The 21,739-nt window shown below is 56.3% G+C and overlaps 1 protein-coding gene across 1 annotated transcript; it reads right to left on the bottom strand.

Annotated features, from left to right (window-relative positions):
• Positions 1–1,097: 1,097 nt before the first annotated feature.
• TEX29 (testis expressed 29) lies at positions 1,098–18,495 on the bottom strand. The gene is made up of 6 exons (XM_032315207.1): positions 18,352–18,495; positions 18,144–18,238; positions 14,540–14,650; positions 3,906–3,975; positions 3,074–3,237; positions 1,098–2,328 (listed from the first exon to the last, which is right to left on the bottom strand). The coding sequence occupies exons 2-6, from the start codon at positions 18,199–18,201 to the stop codon at positions 2,294–2,296; spliced, it is 438 nt and encodes a 145-aa protein (XP_032171098.1). The 5' UTR covers positions 18,202–18,238; positions 18,352–18,495; the 3' UTR covers positions 1,098–2,293.
• Between the last annotated feature and the right edge of the window lie 3,244 nt (positions 18,496–21,739).

The following is a 21,739-nucleotide window of genomic DNA, read 5'->3' on the forward strand; positions in this document are numbered from 1 at the left end:
TGGACAATCAGCCCTGCTGTTCTAGCAGACCTTCAACTGATTGGATGAGGCCCGCCGACCCTGGGGCGAGCTGTCCGCTTGATTCCCGTGTTAATCTCATCCAGAAACATCTTCCCAGACACACCCGGAATTACGCTCGAGTAAATATCTGAGCATCCTGCGCCCCAGTCAGGTTGACATCATGGGACCAGAGACCAGTGTCTCCCCTTGCCCTGAGGGACAGACTGGCCTCACCACATTGTGGGGTGAGGGAAGACGTGAGTGCTGTGTGTGATCAAGTACTAACTGTGGTCATTTGCAGTTGTGGGGACACGGGAACATATTTCTATCTTCTTTCCTGGATTTTTCACGTCTTCTATGAGAGTTTTTTGAGGAGGCGGTAAGAGCGCGAGCAAGCATGGAATCCCGCAGATGGAGTCCAGTATAGTCAGTTTCCACCGGCTGATGCTCCTTCCCAGCCCAGGCAAGGGTCAAACCAGCCACGCCACGAAGGGGAGGAGGGGGCCCCAGGCAGGGGGCGTCTGACAGAGAAGGGGCTGGGCTGACCCAGTGTGGCACGGCACATCTGATGGCCACCTGCCACACCGGGACTGCCCGAGACGGTGAGCGAGGCGGGCTGGGCTGCCCTCAGAGTCCCCGAGCCCCTCTCCAGCCTCCAGGGCCACGCTGTCCAGCACGCAGCCCCAGCCACATGGGCTTGGAAATGGGGCCCGTCTGGGCTGAGACGCTCTCACAGGTAAGACACAGAGATTCCTAAAAGGGCTCGGGAAGCATCTCGTTAGGCATGTTCCTGTCCTGACAGACTGTTAGAGGACAGCGTCTCCGACACACTGGGCTAAACAGAACGTACTACTTCGCTTCATTTCGTGTTTTACATTTTCAAAACAATGCGGAACGGCCCATGTGGCTCACACCCCCTGTTCACCGTCTGCGGCTCAACTAGCTCTTCCTCCGGGCCCTGCTCCTTCCCTTCCGGTCCCCTCGGTGACTCAGGCTGGCTGGGATGGATGAACTTCGACCCACCGGCAGCTACAACAAGGAAGCCCTCCCAGCGGGAACCAGGGAGCCACCTTTGGGGTCCCCAGAGCCAGGCCTGTCCAGCCCCACCCACTGGCCTCCTGGGCTTCACCTGCTGCCTTGATCGGTGCAGAGCAGTCACACCTTTGTGTGTCTGCTCAACTGGATTGTTAACACATATACACACGTGTGCACACCCACATCTGTGCACACATGCGGATGTACTGCGTATACCCATGCACGTCCACACGTGTGCACATGCGTGCACCCGTGCATGTGCACGCTGTGGTTATATGCACACACCTGCGTGCAGTCCCGTGGGCACCCGTGTGCACACCCATATATGTGCACACAAACACACACGTGCGTGCATGGACATGTGTGTGCACACATGTGCGTCGACACTCATGTGCGTGTGTGAGCTGCACTCGTGCACACATGCAGACGTGTGTGCACGCTCATACAAGTACACACACCCATGTGTGCATTCATACCCCTGTGCACACTCGCACATAGGCCCATGCCTGCATGTGTGGACACGCACGTGCTTACACACGTGTGCACCTGTGCACATACGTACATGTGTGCACCTGTGCACGTGTGTGTACATGCACACACACCCATATATACTTGCACACGTGCACTCACATGTGTTCATGCACGCCCACAGATATACACACTAGGCCTAACAACATACGCACACATGAGCTGCAGCTACTCTGGAGAACACAAGTTTTCAAGGTAAAAGGCAGAGATTCTCCAAGACCACGGGGCTCCCTGGGCCGCATCCCCCACCCCCACCGGTTAGCGCTTGCCCGTCCCTCGGGAACCTTTGCGCATTCCGCCCTGGAAGAGGGCCGGGAGGAAGCTGCAGCAGGTGGCCTGGGCCTCCCAGAGGCGGACGCCGTGCCTTTCCTTGCACGGCTCGCTGCTGGGCAGGTCCGGACCCCCCACGAGTTGGGGCGACAAGCCCACCCCGTGCGGGTGCAGCCTGCATTCCGAGAAGTGGCACGGTGGCTTGGCCGGGCTCCAGCAGCGGTCGCGGGCAGCACGGCCGGCTGCCGACAGCTCCCAGTCAGCGTCCTGGCACCCACGGGCCAGGTCTGTCTGGAGAGAGAAAGGCCGCTGTGACCACGACAACACGCAAGCGGAAGCACTGAAAATACCTTTACTGTTTGTCATGGTGCTCTTGCCATCGCACACTTCGCGGCAGCTCGCCGGCCGGGCCCTCCCGGTGGGCGCCTCTGCCGACCTGCACTTCGGCTCCGTCGCGCCCTCAGTCGTCGGTCTCTTCCATTATGGTCAAGGAGGCTGCAGTGAAGGTCAGGGGGGTTCTGCAGAGCGCGCTCAGCAATCCCGAGGCCATGTCCCCAGGTCTGCAACACAGCTACGAGGCCGTGATCTAATCCAAGACAAGGCTGGCCAACGGTCTGTCGGCCCTGTCCCCTGTCACCCAAGAAGTGTCTCCACTTCTCATGGCCTCACTCTGCAGAAAGCCCCTGAGGAGGGGCGCATGTCCTGCCCGCGGGCAGCACCGTGGGGCTCAGGCAGCTCGGCAGGGGCAGGCCACAGACCCTAGGGGACGTCTAGGCAGGCCCCTTCTTCCTGCTCCCTCTCCACAGTGGCCCCAGTGAAACCGAGTCTTTGCGACTGTTGGGAATCAAGCGGCCCAGAGAGCTCGTGTCCACACAGACACCGCCCGAGGCACAGCTGAGGGCGCGGGGCGCTTCCTTCCCTAACCTGGCCACACGCCCCCCTGTGAAAAGCAACCAGCAACTGGCAGAGCCCTCCTGTCCTGAGACCGTCGATAAATCTACAAAAGCAAAGGTGCCAGGGCTGGAGCCACCACCACCAGACCATCAGGCTCTCACGGTGGCAACCGGGTCCCCATGCCCCAGCCAGGAAGTGTCCGATTGGGTCTGCGGGAGCGGACTTGCCCAGCACCGCAGCCGCCCGCACACCTCTCCGCCCTGCCCGCCCCGGGGCATGCCTGGCCCAGCCGGGGTCCCTGGGGGAGCGCCGCCGCGCCCTGAGCCGGGACAGCCTGCTGACTTACTGCCCTCCTCCCTGACGCTCTCGCTCTCGGTCCGCGGCTCTGAGCTCGTGGGCTTGGAGGCTTCCTCCTCGCCTGACGGCGCCGCCTCTTCTTTCATGCTGGGCTTGGGAGATGGAGGGACGTCTGTGGGCACTTCCTTTTCTCTCCTGTTCTCTTGAACAACCCTGACGGGAAGAGAGAAGTTGAAGGCGGACCATTCAACAGGTCATCTGGTCCCTCACCACGTGTCCCTACAGCAGGGGGACTCGGGCTTCGCCTCAGCTGTTCCAGTTCAGCTTCTGACACGTGCTCTACACACGCCGTCCTACGTGGCATCCTGGCGCCCAAGGGCGACAACAGGGCAGGCAGGTCCCTCAAGATGTCAGCTGGCACCGCTCACAGCGGGGAGTAGTTTTCTTTGCTGCTGGACAGAGCGACGTGACCAGTCTCCGTGGCTTCTCTCTGTGTTTATAGGGGGCTCGTGTTGGGGCCCCTCAGCCCTGAGTGGCAACGATGTATCCAGGCTCTGACCATGAGTAACCACTAGCTGCCATGGGCTTGTGTCCCCACCACCGAAACAAGAGGGGAGACTCGTGTCCGGAGCACGTCTGCACCATGACTCACAGCACAGAGCGCCCTGCAGACACCCCGGGCAGGGATCCCCACACCCTCTCGTGGGCCGACGGGGGCGAGCAGGATGCGGACCAGGTCGGAGCTCCGTAACTGCTGGGGGGCGTCCTTGGGAGCTCCGGGGGAGCTGCTGGGCCCCTCTGGCTGCCGACCGCCCGCACCCGCGCCTCACCGCCCTGCACCCCGCACGTCCGCAGGTGCGTTCGGTGGAGGACCGACTGACCTGTAGATGATAGTGATGACGAAGGCCCCAGCGATGACCACGATCAAGGCAGAGAAGACCTGCACGTAGACTGGAAAACAGTTTCCCTCATGAAGTCGGACCTCGCGCCCGAGTCGGGGGTGCCCGCCCCCTGCGGCCCGCAGCCTCTCCTACACCACCTCCCCTGCGGACACGGCTGAGGGCTCGAAGGCTCCCCAGCTGAGCGAGGCTCCATGTGGGCCACGCAAAGAGCAGTCGCAGGTGGCCCGTGAGGACAATGGCACAGACCGCGCCCTCGTCTCCTCCAGAAAAGCTCCTCTGCTGCCCAGGAGCTGGGTCCCCTGCCCCAACTCCCCAGAAACGGTTCCTCAACATTTGGCGGAGCTATCGCAAGACTGAACAAAAGCAGAAGCCTTCTTGGCTGATGGACACGTTCCACTGGCTGAGCGTCTCTATTAATGAGGGCCTTCTGCCGTCCCCTAGACTTGTCTTCTCTAGACTCGCCCCAACAGAAGAACCTCGGCCTTCACGGTGACTCTTGGGGTGAGCCCCTAGGCCCGTGCTCCCATCTGTGGGAAAGTTCTGGGCCCCCTTCAACCCCCGGGGGAAGCAGGAGAGGGCATGGCCCAGCCTTCCCAGGGGACCCTCCACTGCAGGAGCCTCTCCCATTGGGACTGATGGTTGGGGTCCGTGGCTCCTGGGCTCAGGGCTCAGGCGGAGCCGGGGGCCATGTCCCGGGGGCCTCGTGCCCAGGCAGCCCCCAGGAGCGCGCTCAGTGGAAGCCCTATGGCCGACACCCTCTCCATCAGGCGGAGGTATGGACACGGAAGACGGGATGCAGGGAGCGCTCTGGCCATGGCGCCTGGCGTGCAGTCTGCCCACGGGAGTCCCTACACTTTTCCTACTGTCTGCCTCGTCTCTCACTGCTTTCTGCTCTTCCAAGGGCACAAACTGGCTTCTTTGCAAACCCCCACCTCGAGGGACAGGGTTTGTTTCAGTTTGCTCACCACCACCCCAAAATGATGTGCACCCACGCTTTACCAGCCGCGACGTCGTGGGATGCCATGTCCCTGGGAGCTCTGCGCGCGTGCTGAGGCTGACGTAACACAGTAGCACCAGTGGGTGGCTTCCAACAACAGAAAGCTGTGGCCACAGCTGTGCAGGCAGAAGCCCACAATGGTGACCCTCTGAGGGCTCAGGGGTGCCTCCCTGCCTCTCCAGCTCCTGCTGGCCCTGAGCTCCCTGGAGGCCTTGGCTTGTATACACATCCCCCGGTTCTGGGTCTTGCTATCACGTGGCAGCTTCCCTCTGTGACGCTGTCTTCACCTGGCCCTCTCCTTCCTGTCTGCTCTGGGCGTCTCTGTCTCCTATAAGGATGCTGGTCCCATTGGATTTGGAGCTTACGGTACTCCAGGGGGACCTCACCTTAACTACTCACAGCTGCAAAGGCGGTGTTTCTAACTAAGGTCACATTCACAGGGACCAGAGGTTTGGCCATCAACACATCGCTTGGAGGGTGGGGGGAGAAAAATCTGACCCACAACAGAAGGTAAGCAGTAGCTGCAGAGAAAGCGGCCTCGAAGATACAAGAGGGGGTTTCCTGGGGAGCTGCTTTCCCTGAACCAACCCAGAGGGTCTCGGGGAATGGACGGGGCCTCCAAGACCCTTTATATGGGGGCTGAGGTCAGAAGGCTGAAGGGAGTTGAAGCCAAAAAGCCCCATGATAGCAGCCCAAATGCTTCATTTTCCCCTATTGATCTGAGCTCAGTAAGTGAGGGTCAGGCATACGCCGGGCACTCCATGGTCAAGGGTCCGTCAGGGAGAGGATGGAGCAGGCAGTGGGACCCGGCCTGTGGGGTCGCCAGCACACCACTGCAACGAACCAGTCGGCAAGATGCTTGCTGAAGGCTCTGTTCTGATCAACAGGTTTATTCCTTTTGGTGATGCATTGCCTATGGAAATGTGTTCACCTCAGTTCCTCTTTCCATCTCTAGGGCTGTGAGAACCAGCTCCCAGGACGGCCTGCAGGATGCTCACTTCCTGGGATTCACATCCGAGTGTAGATGCTTTCACATTACAGAGGGCTGACCTCTGAACCAAGGGCACTGGGCAGGGTGTGACTGCTGGGGCTAGGTCACAGTCATTGTGGCTTCTACCTGGCTTTCTCGGGCCACCTGCTCTAGGAAGAGGCCATCACCATGTCTTAAGGACAGGCAAGCAGGTCTCACGTCACAGAAAAGGGCTTCCTGTTAACCCCAAGTACCACTCACCAGCCAAGCGAGCCATCTCAGAGCAGGCCCTCCAGCCCCGGTCCAGCCTTCAGATGACCGCTGCCTCGTGAGTCACCAAGCCCACTCCACCCAGCTAAGGCTCTCAGCTACTGCTTTCGGCCACTAAGTCCTGGGTAGTTTGTCACACAGCATAAGTAACTAATCCAACAGTGTGGCAAAGGCCTGGCACAGAGAAGTGCACTTAAATGATGGTGAATGAACTGAATGGAAATGACCAAACCAGGAGCTTTGAAGGGACAAGAAGGGAGCCCTCAAATTCCTGAATCCCAGGATATGTATGTTCCTCAGTGTGATTTTGTGTCCTGGTTCTTGGGAGTAAATTCGAAATTTATGTGGGTGAAGCCATGAAAAAGACACACACGTGGACAGTGCTGGAACATCCGATTGTCAGCATATTTTCCACGTCTTTACACATGGAAGCATCTTCAGTCTTTGGTGTCAAGTTCCTGGAGGCAGAGACCGAGTCTCTGTGATCCTCTCAGCACAGGATCCACCCGCACACAGTTTCCTATTGACAACATGTACGATTTACCATAAATTCAATATTATGATTGGTCACTGACAACTAGCAACCACGGAGGAAAGCATTCTTTTCTTTAAGGAATCTCTTGGTAATTTCACCCCCAGATACAGTTAAAAGTTTTCAAATCATCTCAGCGAGTCCCACGAAGCAACAGAAGCCACACGCTCAGAAGTGACACGTTAAATAATGTGTCCTGAATCAAGACTGAGGAATGAAGGCAAGTCATTCTCCTAGAATTCCCAATTCTTTCTCAAAGATCTAATGCTAATTCCCCAAGTTCATATTCTTAATCATACAGATTATGCCGTAATACAATGTGCACTTCAAACCAGCCAATTTAAGAAGTTGGTGAAAGGTTTTCATAACATGGAATTATGTGCACAAAGAACTCATAATACCCTGTCACTGAATGCTACAACTTACACGGCACAAAGGTTCACTTGCCGTCTTGAATGAGAAAGATGTCAAGGAAATGAAAAATAATTTGAGGGAGCAGTGAGAACCTAAATGTAGGGCTCACGGCCCAGACTCTTCCCACAGATGGCCCAACCTCTCGAGCCTGAAAGAAGTCAGAAGCCAAGGAAAAGCCCAGCCCACACAATTCGTTTATTAAAACTCTGAAAGGATAGAAAGAGAGTTATGCAAAAATGACGTACTTATTTATAGAGCAGTGAACACTCTTCCTGGACAAAATGTTCTTAAGAGTTGGTGTTCTTTTGGGGGTTCCTTATAGACACTAATAGGTAAGGTGCTATAAGGAATAAGGCTCATCTTCCAAAAGAGTTATGGGCATAAGGTAGTACTATTAATACACGTTATGTTTGGATTATACATAAACATGTACAAAAGAGCTAACTTGTTCATAAAATTCTCATGAGAAGACATTCGGGGGAGGGACAGATGGGAAAAGCAGTGGCAGCAGCTTGATCCTATGTGCTCTCCCTAGCCACAATCTGCCTTCAAGGACCCATCTCACCACCTGTGCCGTTGGGGCTGTTCCATTGGGATGTGAGGAAACCGGGGAGACAACCAAAGACGATGGCCACACTTGAGACCTGACTGAGAAACTGAATGTCTTCTGCCCCTTCAAATGTGGAAGACCGAAAGAACAGATTCAAATGTTCTTTGGATGTGAATGTTTCTGCTTTTAGAAGTCCCAAATGGTAAACATCTCAGAAAAACTAAGATACACAAGTGCTTCCGACACTGGAGCCAAGAAGGAAAGCTCCACGACGTACTTGGACCGGCCCTCCAATGCCAAGATGTGTGTGTCAAACCACTGATGTCACAAAGTGACAGAGATGACAAATGCAAAAAGCAACAACTTATGGCCAAACCACCACCCAGGGCCGTAACCCCAACTCAAGAATAGCAGTCATATACCCCAGAGAACAAGCTACGAATCAATAAGCCATTGCACACGGGAAGACATGGGGCTCGAAAAGATGGTTCACGTGGGATTTTGGCTATAGATTGTGGGTTTCACAATGAGAGACGTGCAGGACAATAAACTCTTTTAAAGACAAAGTGCTATGTCTCATTGCAGCTTTTACCACCCAATTGTGTGCAACCAGACCCGAGGTTCATTAAAGTCTGGAATTAAGGGGCATCTGGGTGGCTCAGTGGGTTAAAGCCTCTGCCTTCAGCTCAGGTCATGGTCTCAGGGTCCTGGGATCGAGCCCCACATTGGGCTCTCCAATCAGTAGGGAGCCTGCTTCCTCCTCTCTCCCTGCCTCTCTCCCTGCCTGCCTCTCTGACTACTTGTAATCTCTATCAAATAAATAAGTAAAATCTTTTTTTAAAAAAGTCTGGAATTAATTTTTAGTGTGGCATCAGAAAAAGAAGGGTAGAAAAGGAGCCATCCCCTCCCAAAACCCCCCTCCATAAAACCAATGAGAAGACTAGCTTTTATCAGAATTTTATCAGATTTATCAGAATTTATCATAATAAACTTTTCAGAACTCTGAAAATTACCCAATCAAAAGTTTGCAGATGAACACCTGAATGTAAATAACAGGGAAATGGAGAAATTTTAACTTCCCCTATTCCCACTTTTGTTCACCTCCAATTCCCTGCTAGTCTTGAACCAACAGCCCATAGTCATGGTGACAACTAGCAGCCTGGCATCACTGAATGGGGCAGACCAGGGCTGGAGTTTCTTCACAGCCCAGTCCCAAAGAACTGTCATTATTTGGTCCATCCAGTACTTCACCAGAAGATCTCACTTGCAAGGTTTTCTTTATTTGGCACGACTTAGAGCTAATCTAATAGGAACAACTTCTTCTCAAGCATTTGTCGAAAACAATCAGAGGCAACTGTTAAAAATCATGATGGCTAAAATGGCTGATAGCAATTGCGGGTAGATAATAAGCCGACCAGAAAGTTTAAGAGGAAAATCTGGGGAATTACCTGTCTGCAGGGAGGTCTGAAAAGCTGTGACATATTCTTGAGATCTAGAAGGTAATGGGCATGCCCAAGCCAGTGCACATACTTTGAAAACAGCTGAGAAGGTCCTAAACTTTCACTTCTGGCGGATCGTGAGGCTCTGTGTAAGCACGCGTAAAGATAAAGGCACAGTTGGAAACTATCCGGCTGACTGTTGAAGGTGCACCTCAACACACACAAAGAGTCTCCATACAAAGACTGACACTTATGGTTTCCAAGAACCTAAGCAGATTTTCCAGTCATTAGCTGAGCAGTAGGCCGACCAAGCAGAGTCTTCAATGGTCACATACTACACACAATACAGACTTTTTGGAACTAGTTCAGAAACGTCATTGAACAATGCTAACAACAACTTTGGGGAGGCAGGAAAATATGATTTTTAGAGTTGCCACATATTTGTAAATGTCTAGTTTTCAATTTAAAAAGTTAGATGTGCAAAGAAACAAGAAAGCATACACACACACACACACAAAAACCTGTCCCTGTGCATGACCAGATGTTGGTTCACTAGGCAAAGATTTTAAATTAGCTATGTCTTGGGGTGCCTGGGTAGCTCAGTGGGTTAAAGCCTCTGCCTTTGGCTCAGGTTGTGATCTCAGGGTCCTGGGATCAGGCCCCACATCAGGCTCTCTGCTCAGCGGGGAGCCTGCTTCCTCCTCCTCTCTCTGCCTGCTTCTCTGCCTACTTGTGATCTCTCTCTGTCAAATAAATAAATAAAATATTTTTTAAATAAATAAATAAGTTACTTCAAATAAACACAAAACAAAACAACAACAACAAAAAAAACAACCCAAATGAAACTATGTTGGAAAAGGTAAAGTAGGAGAATGATATCTCACCAGATAGAGAGTACCAATACAGACATAGAAATTACCTTTTTTAAAAAAAAAAAGATTTTATTTATTTATTTGATAGAGAGAGAGAGAGAGAGATCACAAGTAGGCAGAGAGGCAGGCAGAGAGAGAGGGAAGCAGGCTCCCCGCTGAGCAGAGAGCCTGATGCAGGGCTTGATCCCAGGACCCTGAGACCATGACCTGAGCCAAAGGTAGAGAGGCTTAACCCACTGACCCACCCAGGTGGCCCAGAAACTACTTTTTTTAAGGAACAAAATAGAAATTCTGGAGTTGAGAGTGTAACAGAAATGAAAATATCATTAGAGGAGTTCAATAGATTTGAGCAGGCAAAAGAAAGAATCTGCAAAGCTGAAGATAGATCGGTTGAGACTCTTCGAGCAACAGAAAATAGAATCAGGAAAAGTTAACGGAGCCTTAGAGACGTGTGGGGCACCATGGAGCGGTCCACTATGCACAATGGGAGTCCCAGAGGGAGTGGAGAGAAAAGAGAATAATATTTGGAGAAATAGCAAAAACTTCCTGAATTTGATGATCAGGATAAACTCAAAGAGCTCCACCCCTAGATACATAATAGTCAAATGACAGAGAATCTTGAAAACAGAAAAAGAGAAGCAACATGATGTATATGAAGAAACCTAAAGAGTGACAGTGGGTCCCTCACCAGAAATCACGGAGGCCAGAAGGCAAGGTGATAACACAGTCAAAGTGCTGACAGGAAAAGCCTGCCCATCAGGAATTGTATATACTGCAGCGCTATCCTCCCCCAAATGGACAAGTTCAGACAGTCCCAAAGAGGAACTGAGAAATTCACCAGGAGCAGAACTGTCGCACAGGAAGCATCAAACGGGAGCAAGGGCAGGATACTAGACGGAACCTCAAACCCACACGAGTAAGAAAGACCAGAGTATCCAGCAGATGCAGACGAAGCGTTTGATAAAATCCAACATCCCTGCACAATAAAAACACCCAGGAAACTGGAAGAGAAAGGAGCTTACTCAGCCTGACCTTTGGTACGACCCATAGCTACCAGCCTCCTTACCCGCTCGAAACACTGAAAAGCTCCTGCTGAGCCCAGGAAGCAGATAAGGAGGTCTATTCTCACCAGCTCTGTTCCTCATGCACTAGAGTCTCTCACCAGGGCAATTAAGCAAGAAGATGAAATAAAACTCACTACACTGGAAAGAAAGAAGTAACATGATCTCTATTTGCAGATGATACACTCGGGTATCGAGATAATCCTAAGTAATCAACTAAAAATGAGTAGAACTAACACATGAGTCCAAGAATTTGGCAGCCTGTAAGACCACAATATAAAACCCAGTTCTAGCAACCTTTCAATTCTCTTGTGTATATACCTACAATTCTATATACAGTCTAAAAATCAAATTAAGGATATATAGCCACTCACAATAACACCAGGAGAATAAAATACTAATAAATTGAACAAAAGAAATGCAAGATTGGTGCACTGAAAACAACAGAATATTGTTGAGAGAAATTAAAGAAGACTTAAATAAATGGAAAGACATCCCCTTGTTCATGGGTTAGAATACTTAACATTCTATGAAGAGGGCAATATCCCACCCAAAAGTCATCTACAGATTTAACACAATCCCCATCAAAATATCAGATGGCTTTTTTTTTCAGAAATTGACAAGCTGATCCTAATACAGAAATGCATAGAACCCGTAGTAATAAAAACAATCCTGAAAAAGTAGAACAAAATTGGAGGAGTCCTGCTTTTCAGTTTCAACATTTATTGTAAAGCTACAGCAATCAAAGTGGTGTGGTACATGCTTAGTGGAATCAAGTGGAGAAATAAACCCTCACACGTCCGGGCAATTGACGTTAGACAAGGACTGCAAGCGGTTCAGTGGGAGAGAAGAGTCTTCCCAACAAGTGATGCTACGACACCTGGAAGTCTGGATGGAAAAGAACGAAACTGGATCCCTGCCTCACACTGTGAAAAAAAAATTAAGTCAAAATGGACCAATGACATGAACATATAAGTAAAACCATAAAACGCTTAGAAAATAACAGATGTAATTCTTTGTGGTCTCGGAGTAGACCATGGTTTTTGAGCTATGACACCAAAAGCACAAGCGACCACAGAACAAATAGATAAACGAGGCATCATCAAAACTAAAAAACACCGTGCTTCGAAGAGACACTATCAAGACAGTGAAAAGAGGACCGCCAGACGGGGAGGAAGTAGTTGCAGATCACATATCTGACGAAGGGCTACTATCCGAAACATATATGGAGCTCTTACAACACCACAATAAAAAGACAATTAACCCAGTTAAACACCAGGCAAGCAATGTAAACGGTCTTCTTCAGAGATGACGCACAAATGGCCAAATGCCCGTGCAAAGATACACAACATCCTCACTCATCAGAGAAGGACGATCCGAACCACAGAGAGATGCCACGTCACACCCGGCGGGTATCGTCGAAAAGACACACAACTCGTATTGCTGAGGATCCGGAGAAACTGGAATTCAGGTCCTGAAGCTGAGACTGTCCAACAGTGCGGCCACTGTGGGAAAGACTTTGGCGGTTCTTTAAACATTTTAAGCCTAGTTGAGAAAGGACCCAGCAATTCCTTGGCCGGTGAATACCCAAGGAAATGCACGGAATGCAAATCCACGTGTTCATGCAAAAACTGACACGCACACGTCCCTAGTAGCTAACAAGTGGGAACAACCCAAATCTCCATCAGCTAACTCGTGGGCAAACAAAATGTGCTCTATGCGTACCACGGGATATTACTGAGCCATAACAGGAACGCAGTGCGACACCTGCCTCCACACGATGAATCCTGAAAACATGTGAGAGCAGCCAGATGCACAAGGTCACAGGTTATACGATTCCATTAATGTGAAATGTCCAGAGTAGGTAGACCCACAGGGACAGATCGGTGGCCGCCAGGGGCCGAGGGAGGGGGAATGGGGCTGTCTGGTGGGTGAGCACAGGACTTCTTTCAGGGCTAATCCGGATGTTCTAGAAGTGACGGGGGATGGCTGCACAACTGAAACCCACCAGACTGTACACTTTCAAGGGGTAAATTTTATGGTACGAGAATCTACCTCAATAAAAATGATCAAAAAAGAGGTAATTTCCAGTTGTTTCTAATCTACGGGTACTGAGAAAGGTACAGGTATAGGGAAATCTAGGGCTGCTCGGGGCTCCCGGGACAGAGAGAAGCGGGGAGAGTCTGGTCCCAAGCCTCCAGCTCCACATCTGGAGGAGAAATCACCACCAGATAATCTTCTTAGCTGTTAGTGGCGTTTCTTGTGGCCTCTGATTTCACCTCTGAGAACCAGACTTCCTCCTCTTTTGCCCTAAGGGCCCAATCTTCACCGTAAAGCGAGCCACGATCCTGCCCATGCTCTACGTTCTTTGACCCTTTTGTGCAGAATGTCACTTCTTGCAGCTCTGTGGGTCACCCCGTAGGTCACCCCGTGAGTCACAAGCATTTCTGACTTCCTAGGCCTTCCCACGTCTGGGAAGAAGGGCTCACTCTGGGTCTCACCTCCGAGGCTCAGCCCACCTGGGGCTCAGAGGAGAGAGCAAGAAACCTTTCCAGGCTCCCCGCACAAGTGTGCCTTTATCCCCTGGGGAGGTGAGGGCAGAGGAGAGTGGCCTGGGACAGGGAGGGCCCGGGTCCCGTTCCCCCACAGCATAGGCGCTGCTGAGTGCCCGTGGCCATGGCCAGCTTCTCTGTGGGGGGCACCTTCCTCCTCTCTGGCAAGGTCTTGCGCAGGCGACCCCGCACCACACGCTCCTTCATTCCTCTCCAAACCTCCCAGAGCCAAGCACCCTCATTTCTAAAAAGGGCCGCAAACAGGGCAAGAAAACACATCAGTCACCAAGTGAATCTCATGAGGGTTTGGAAATACTAATTCGGAAAATTCTAGGGGCCCAGAAAGCTCTAAAGCAGGAGCAAACCCCCAGACAGCCTAAGGAGAAGACCCCTTCCCGCAGGACATTCCAGCTTGCCACCCGGCCTGCGCGCCGCTCTCACACTCAGCTGTGAGTCCTGTCCCCGGCGCGGCCCGCTCACAGCCACCGGGGGACCCTGCTCCGAGGGCGGCGGCCTCTCCCTGCTCCCATGGCCTCACCATCTCAGGACGCCCCACCGGCCCCACCACACCCCGGACTCACGGGATGAGGGCTTTCTGCTGTCCCTGACAAGGCTGCGGAGAAGCCCCACGGGGTCTGACCTTGCACACAGCCGGCGGCCAGCCCCGCCCGGAGCCAGCTGGTTCTACACCCCTACATGCCCGGGGTCTCCCCGGGACCCTTCCAGGTCCATTCCACCCAGGAGCGAACGGCCTCGGGGGCTTTTGTCCCATTCAGTGACCCCAAAGCTGGCTGTTCCCGCTCACACACCAGAGTGATGGAACCAGGGAACCACCTGGGCCGGCCCCGGCAGGGGGGCCCGGGCAGGGACACAGCCCGTGGACCTCCAGGGCCCGTGGACCTCCAGGGCCTGTGGGCCTCCGGAGCGGCTCTGCAGGGGGCCGGCGCAGTACTCACTGGGCACCGCCTTCTCGTAGCACACGCCTTTGTAAAAGCAGCAGCCTAGCTCCTTGCAGCGGTCCCTGGTGACGTTGTAGTCACAGATGTCGTAAAGAGGAATGTCGCACACTGGAAAGCAGACACACAGCCATCAGCACGAGAAGAGCCCCCCAGGAGTTCCAGGCCCGAGGGCTGGGAGGGGGTGGGGGTGGGGGCCTGTGGTGTTTTTAATCATGCATCATCGGATCCGACTGGAAGGTCTGAATGAGATTCTGAACAGAATCACAGCCCGCGAACTCCAGAGAGGGACGCGGGGCCCTCTGACCGCTAAGGCCATCGCGCGTCTCTGCAGGGCCCGCCGGGCTCCGCGCGCTGCGACAGAAACGCAGAACGGAGACCTGGTGCGGTGGATGTCGGGGCGCCGGGCGCACCGCGAGCTCCGGTCACCGGGACGCACACGGGGAGAGGATTAGCAGCTCAGGCTGAAGAGGATTCCAGAATTCAAAAGTCGATTCAGAAGGACTGAACGTAAAATGTCAGCTTTGAGCAAAAGCAAGCAGGCGAGGACCCGGACCGCAGGCGACCCGTCTCCGCGCCGCTCGGCCCCGGCTACTGACGCGCTTCCCGCTGGAGGACACGGGAGTCCCCTGGGCAGGCAGCAGCGTCTGGCCCGACCCAGCTGGGGTTCCTGGTGCGAGGGGAAAGGGAGGCGGCGGCCTCCAGGACACCCAGCCCTTTCTCCAGCACTGACAGTCCTTCAGACACGGGGGCTCCGGAGAAACCCACCGTCCCTCCTACTCCTTCCCGAGATGCGCAGCCAGAAAGCCACTGCAGACACGGCAGCACCGGGCCGGGCAGGGTCAGGGGACGAAGCCGCCCGCGGTCACCCTCCTGCACCACTGCCTCTCCCAGAGCCCGGATCGCTGGCCAGGTAGGGTTGGCCTCCCCTGCTTCCCAGGGTCATCCAGTGCTCAGTCGCCCTGCAAGCCATCCTTTTAAGGTATGCCAGCCGTGCCCAGGTTTGCCTCAGGTGGGGTCCGGGCTGCACGGAGCCCGCCCAGGCCCTCGTGGTGGCGACATGGGGAGCACAGCCACCACCGTACCCGCGGCAGCTCCCACACAATTGAGAGCAAGGACCCCACAAGATGGCAGCCAGCGTGGTAGCAAACACCAGTGCACTCAGCCCTTTCCACCTTGTCCAGAAAGTTCCAGGAGACCCAAGACCATGCAGCTGAGCAGGAGAGCTGGGGTTCCCATCACCGCACTGTCTTCACAGGGCCAGGGGACCGAGGGGTCTCGAAGGTGCTCCGTCATGACCAAGGATCATTCCAGCCAACAGCACGGGCAGCAAACAAGCTGTCGAGGCCTATGTTTCTTCATAATGTGTATTTTCTTCCATGTCACTCCCCACATGGGAACACAGGGGACTGGGACTTCCCACTCTGGCTGCTTTCACAGAAGAGTGTGGAAGAGCAGTCGGTCCCCAGAGCACCAGGGCAGGAGGTCAGTCTTCTGAGCTTGGCCAGAAGGCACCTGGCCTTCTTTCCACCACGAGACCCTAGCCCAGGGCTATCATCCCCGGGGGTGCTGCTCAGTCGGGGGTCGGGGGACCCACTGGCTCGCTCTCTGCCCTCAACAGGACACCGTCTCAATGGCGTGGAACTGAGCCCCGGGGCCGGCACCCTGCTTTGCTAGGTGGACTTGAGATGTGCCCCCAGCAGCCCTTCGGTCTCCCCACACCTGCACAGCAAGCAGCTGCCGGGCACAGCGAGCTGGGGTACGGTGGGCAGAGGAGAAGACGGCCAGGCCCCCGCTGCCTGCCCCGGCCAGCCCGTCTGAGGCGGCCGTCTGTCCCCTCCGGACCTCACTTGCTCCTTCATGCGGTTTGTCCGCTCCCAGGCAAGCCTTCAGCGTCACCACCCCTGCCCCGGCTGACAGCAGGAGGACCGCCCAGACGCGGGGGAACTGAAGCCCACCCCTGAGGACAGGAACGCCGGGCAGGCAGCGCTGCTGGGGGTGTGCCAGGGTCCCCACAGAGTTAACACCGCCTTCCCCGGCCCCCCTGCCGCCCACCTGCCCACCTGCCCCCCACCTGCCCATCCCCCACACCTGCCCAGGCCCCAGGGGCAGTGCCCTGCGGAGGGAGCCTGCAACAGCAGGACACCACGCCTGGCCGGAGGAAGGCTGCCGGCAGGTGCTGGACAAACCAGCGGTCGTCTCGCGGCTTAGCAACAAGTCTCAGGGCAGAAAGGGAAGAGCCACATCGAGATCTGCAGGGGTGACAGAGCCGCACCATCACTTGCTGGCCTTCACTCCCTGCCGCAAACTGGACAACTAGCAGTTTAGGGTCAAAATGCAGGTGGGTCAGGGTGAGCCCGGGGAGCAGGGCCCTGCTGCAGGTCAGCGAGGACAGGGAAGACGACCTCCCGTCCCAAGCAGGTTAGCGCAGGCGGCACCCCAGCTTTCCTTGGTAAACCTGAGTGACCAACCTGCGCCAGCCCAGTCCTGGAGAAGAGGGCGGGCCCTGCTCTCCAGCCCCCCCACCCCGGGGCCACCGGTCTCACAGCCTGGACGTAGAGGCGAGGCAGGCTGTCCGTTCCCAGGCCCGGACAACACACTGGCCCCCACACAGGTGCTTCTGCCAGGAGACTCGAAGGGGCTACTCCAGACCAGCCCTCTCTGCAGCCCACGAAGTGCCCCCAGGTGCAGGCCACCTGCCTCCTGTGTCCTGGGCCTTAGGGATCAGAAGCCACACCTCTCCAGTGAGCTCCCCCAGCCTGGATTGGAGCTCGGGCCCAGGCCTGGGGTCTCGAGCCAGACCTACTGACCTCCGTGTCCCGGCTGCCGTGTATGACGGAGCCCCCCAGACTGGCCCCAGGAAGGGCGTCCAGAGCAAGAGAGCCCAGTCCCCAGTGGATTCCTGCCGAGCAGCAGGAAAGCTGCGTCTCGCTGAAGCTTGGCCAGCCCAGAACCCTACCCGGTCAGCCCAGGTTCCAAACCAAATATAGGAAAAAATTTTTAGAGTAACAAACAAAGAAACCAAAATATTTTTCCTTCTATTTTCTTATCTTTCATCACAAAAATAACGTGTGCAGACAAGCCCCCTTGAGAAGAAAAATTTAGTCGCACGCCAATGTGCATGGTAGGAACGGCCCTTCCCTCCTCGGCCATGCAGGGCACCCCCCGTGTGGACCTCCGTGGCCACACACGGACGTGCACACACGCGGACCCCCAGCCTCACGGAGCCACTGCCCTGGTCCCCCCTGGCACCCCATAGGAGTTTCTGACCGCAGACCCCGGCCGCCCGGGATGGGGGAGGTGGGCTTTCCTGTTGGAAATACGTTCTCCGTAAGAGGAACTTGCTCTCACAATAAACATTTTGAGACAGACGTGTCCAAGCGGCACATCAGAGGGAAACATCTTTGACCCCGGACCCCGGGAGCCAGCTGCACGTGTTTCTGACCCCGAACACCCGGGCTCAGGGGTCTCTACGGGGACACCTGCACTTAAGCGAAGGCTGCACGGCATTCCCCGCATCCCTTTGCCCTCTTCCCTGGCTCAGCCTGGGGGCCGACCGCCACCACTGCGGGGTGAGACGGGCCCCGCAGCCCTTCCCCGTTACCTGCAAATTTCTTCAGGAGGTGCGAGGGCGATTTCTTGAATTCGGGTGCGTATCTCATTGTAACAGTCGGAGGGCAGACGAGGGGTCAAGGGAACCTGGGAGAGAGAACGGGTTAGCATCGATGGGGCCTCACGGGGGCTGGGGGAGGACTGGTGGCTGTGGTCGGTGCGGGAACAGAGGGGCCGGCAGCATGGGACTGGGGTCTCACCTGGCAACCATGTCCCCAGCCAAGCGCCCTCAGCCGAGCAGTCCTGTTACACTCCAAGAGGACAACCTTGGCTCAAACGAGAAACCGGTACCTCTTCCTTCCACTGCTCCCACCAGTGGAGCGTGGAGCCAGTGGCAGCCCTGCCCTATCCGCTGTGATGTCACACAAGCCCATGACATCACACAGACGGGGCAGGGCGGTGGCACTGGCAGCTGGAGGACAGACGGGGTTCTCACAGGGCCGAGGGGGAGTGAAAGGGCCCCAAGTACAAGGTGTGGGGCTGCGAACCCCCCACCCAAGACCCTTTCCTGCAGGACACCCAGGCCTGACTTCGCTCCTGGGTTGTCCTTCATAGGGTGTCCACCTTTGCTGGGACGCCACAGTGAGCAAAATAGGCAAACCCCAACCCTTAGGGAATATCCCCCAGAAGGAGACTGACCACATCAAGTCAGGCATGTGTTACGGGAGGAAAGCAGAGCACGGAGCAGGGGCTGATTCTCTGCTTGGGCAGGGTAAGCAGCATCCTCGGGCCAAGGCAGCCTGTGAGCAGTGTGCAGAGGAAGTGAGGGAAGGCGTACAAGCCTGAAGCAGCAGCCAGTGCAAAGGCCCTGGGGTAAGTCAGGCCCGCCCAGCGTGATTAAAGAAGAAGCCATGCATTTGGGACACCGGAGGATCAAGGGGACCAGTCTGGCCGGGGCTGAGGTCCCAGGGGTGTGACAAGCAGCCAGTGGGCTTGAAAGCCATCTGTGTGTCTTGGAGAAGTAGCCTGCTGGGGTCACAGAACCTGGACGAGGCAGTCTCGGCGGGGTGGGGGCTCCAGAAGAGGAGGGGAGGGAGGTCTGTGCCCCGTCTAGAGGGGTGTGGGAGGAGCAAGGAGGCGCAGGTGCCAGGTGACTGTCCGTCTCCCATGCCGGGGCCTCTGGGCCAAGGAGCAGGGGCCACGGGGGAGGGCTGGGTACCGGCAGGTGGGAAAGAGGACAGAGGCCACGGCAGGAAGGCTGTGGAGACCACGAACGGCCAGCCCCCAGGGTTGAGGGGCTGCCTCGGTGCCAGAGACAGCCCAGGGCAGCGAGCGGGGCAGGAGTCAGGGCAGCCTTATGCTGACACCTGTCCCTGGGACCCCAAGAGCAGGAACCCAGGAAGATGCGGGGGACAGCAAACCGGGACAACCAGGCCACAGTGGAGCAGAGGGTGCGGGGGAGAGGGGCACAAACACAGCCGGGGGGCCCACGGGGGGCGGGGGTGGGAGCCGGGCCCCCAGCCAGAGCAGCCCGGAAAGCCTGGGGTCTGGCGGGGAGCCTGCAGGTCCGGCAGTGCCCGTCCCTCCCACGGCTCACGTCACAAGGAAGCAGGCTTTGGTCCCTCATCATCAGCCATAGGACCTGGCCTCCTCGGGCCATGATCTCCTCGTCCGTAGCACGAGGGTGATGACCCAGCGCCCAATGTGTCGCCGGCGCCCGCTCCATGGTAGCACCCATGTGCGGAGGGCTTCTAACAGCCCCACACGCGAGCCTGGTACCCACGGCCTGCAACTCGGGCCAGACGCTTCACCACACAAAGTGCCCCGTTGGTGGCTTCAGGGCCCCCGCAGAGTCTGCGACCATCACGACCCACCGCAGAACGTCTGCCACAGCCCAGGGAGAAACCCCACAGCCGCGCAGTGACCCGCCCCTGCCCCCCCATCACTGCACTCGGCCCCCTGCCGGCGAGGCCCCCCGCGCTCAGCCGGCGGACCGCTGCGAGCACAGGCAGCGCGGTCTTCCGTGTCCGGCCCTCCACGGAGCAGCAGTGTCGGCGCTGGGCTCCCCTGGCGGCTGGACCCTCGCCTCACTTCCCCTGCGGGGCCGGGGCCGCCTAGCAGCCGGGCAGCACGAAGCTCGGCCAGAGCCCGTGGGCCAGCGCTGAGTCCCGTTCCCCCCTGGGGACAAGCGACCCCACTGATCTCACTGCGTTTCAGCTGAGACACGTCTGCTGCTGCCAACGGTGACGCCTTGCTGGGGGGAAGCGGGGCTACTGTCACGGCTTCCCTCAAACAGCAAGAGTGACACCGGGACCCATGACAACCGCTGAGAACTCCAACTCCTGACCCTTTAGTGAAGCCGCAGCAGACTCCGCTGCCCTGGGCTGGGGGACCCGCACGCCACCGTCCTCACCCTGCAGCGCTGCCGGCAGGGCAGGGAAGGGCAGGGGCCACGTCGGCCCCGCAGGGCGGGCCTGGGGCGCGCTAGGAGTCTCTCCAAGACGGGGGGGGGGGGGGGGGGGGGCAGCCAGGGCCACGGAGGGCGCAGAGTGGCCCAGACACGAGGAGCCTCACCTGTGGGCACGGGCAGGGAGCGGGGGCAGAAGCGGGGGAGGCAACGGACGGGTCTCCCGAGAGGCCCGTCTGCCCAGAGGAAGAAACAGCCGGTGGCCGGAGGGGGAGCCCAAGGACTGTAGCAGCTTCGTAAAACCGCGCGTAGAAGCCGGACGCTGGGATCTGCCGCGTTTGCAAAAGGAAACCAGGGCTTCCCTCAACTGCCTTTATTTATTTATTTATTTATTTATTTGGAAAAACTATAAGCATAAGATCATCAAGTCATTTCTAAAACGCCTTCTAGGAATCTGGCAGATTTTATCAAAATTAAAAGACACAATGTTCCCAGAAAGGAACGCTGTCGCGGTAGCACTCGCCGGCTTGCACGCAGGACACTGCCTGCCCTTCCCCGGCACCGCCCGTCGCTGGGGCGTTCGCGCCGCCCTCCGGCGAGGGGGAACATACTGAAGTAGGCGACGACCGTGGTCTGCCCCTTTCAAGCCCCCTTCTTCCTACCCAGGTGTCCGATCCACCGCAGACTTGCTACGATGGGGAGCGGCGGCCATTCCATCCCACGGGGCTTTCAGAAAACGGCAGAAAAACACAATCCACGTGCTCTCCTGTGGGGGTAATAAAACCACCCATGTCTGCACTTGCTGGACAGAACGCAGGGAGACACGAGCCCCGTCACCCTGGTCGTTGCCCTCGTGGAAGCAGGAGAGGCTATCCACCTCGGTCCCTCTGCGTCTCCCCCACATGCAGGTGTTACTGTGGAGACGAGCACAAAAAATACAAATGTCCCCCCGCAAGGTAAACAACTGAGCGACACAGGCCCGATGGGGCTCACACTCCATCACAACGCAGATCCCCACAAGGGACTTCTGCACGACCCATTCCAGCTGGAACGAACGGAAATCCTCCCAACCCTGGCCACCAGCTGCACTGGGGTTCCCGGCGGCCGGGTGTCGGGCACGGCCCTGTGTAGAGCCGGGCACACGGGCACTCTGGGCCGCGGCCCTGTTCCAGGGACAGCCTGCCACCCCATGTCCCCGGCTCACGGCCAGGCTCTCAGCCACCGCTCTGGGCCGTCGCAAG

This window comes from Mustela erminea, chromosome 15 (assembly GCF_009829155.1).
Source record: "Mustela erminea isolate mMusErm1 chromosome 15, mMusErm1.Pri, whole genome shotgun sequence".
Taxonomy (NCBI): Eukaryota; Metazoa; Chordata; class Mammalia; order Carnivora; family Mustelidae; genus Mustela; species Mustela erminea.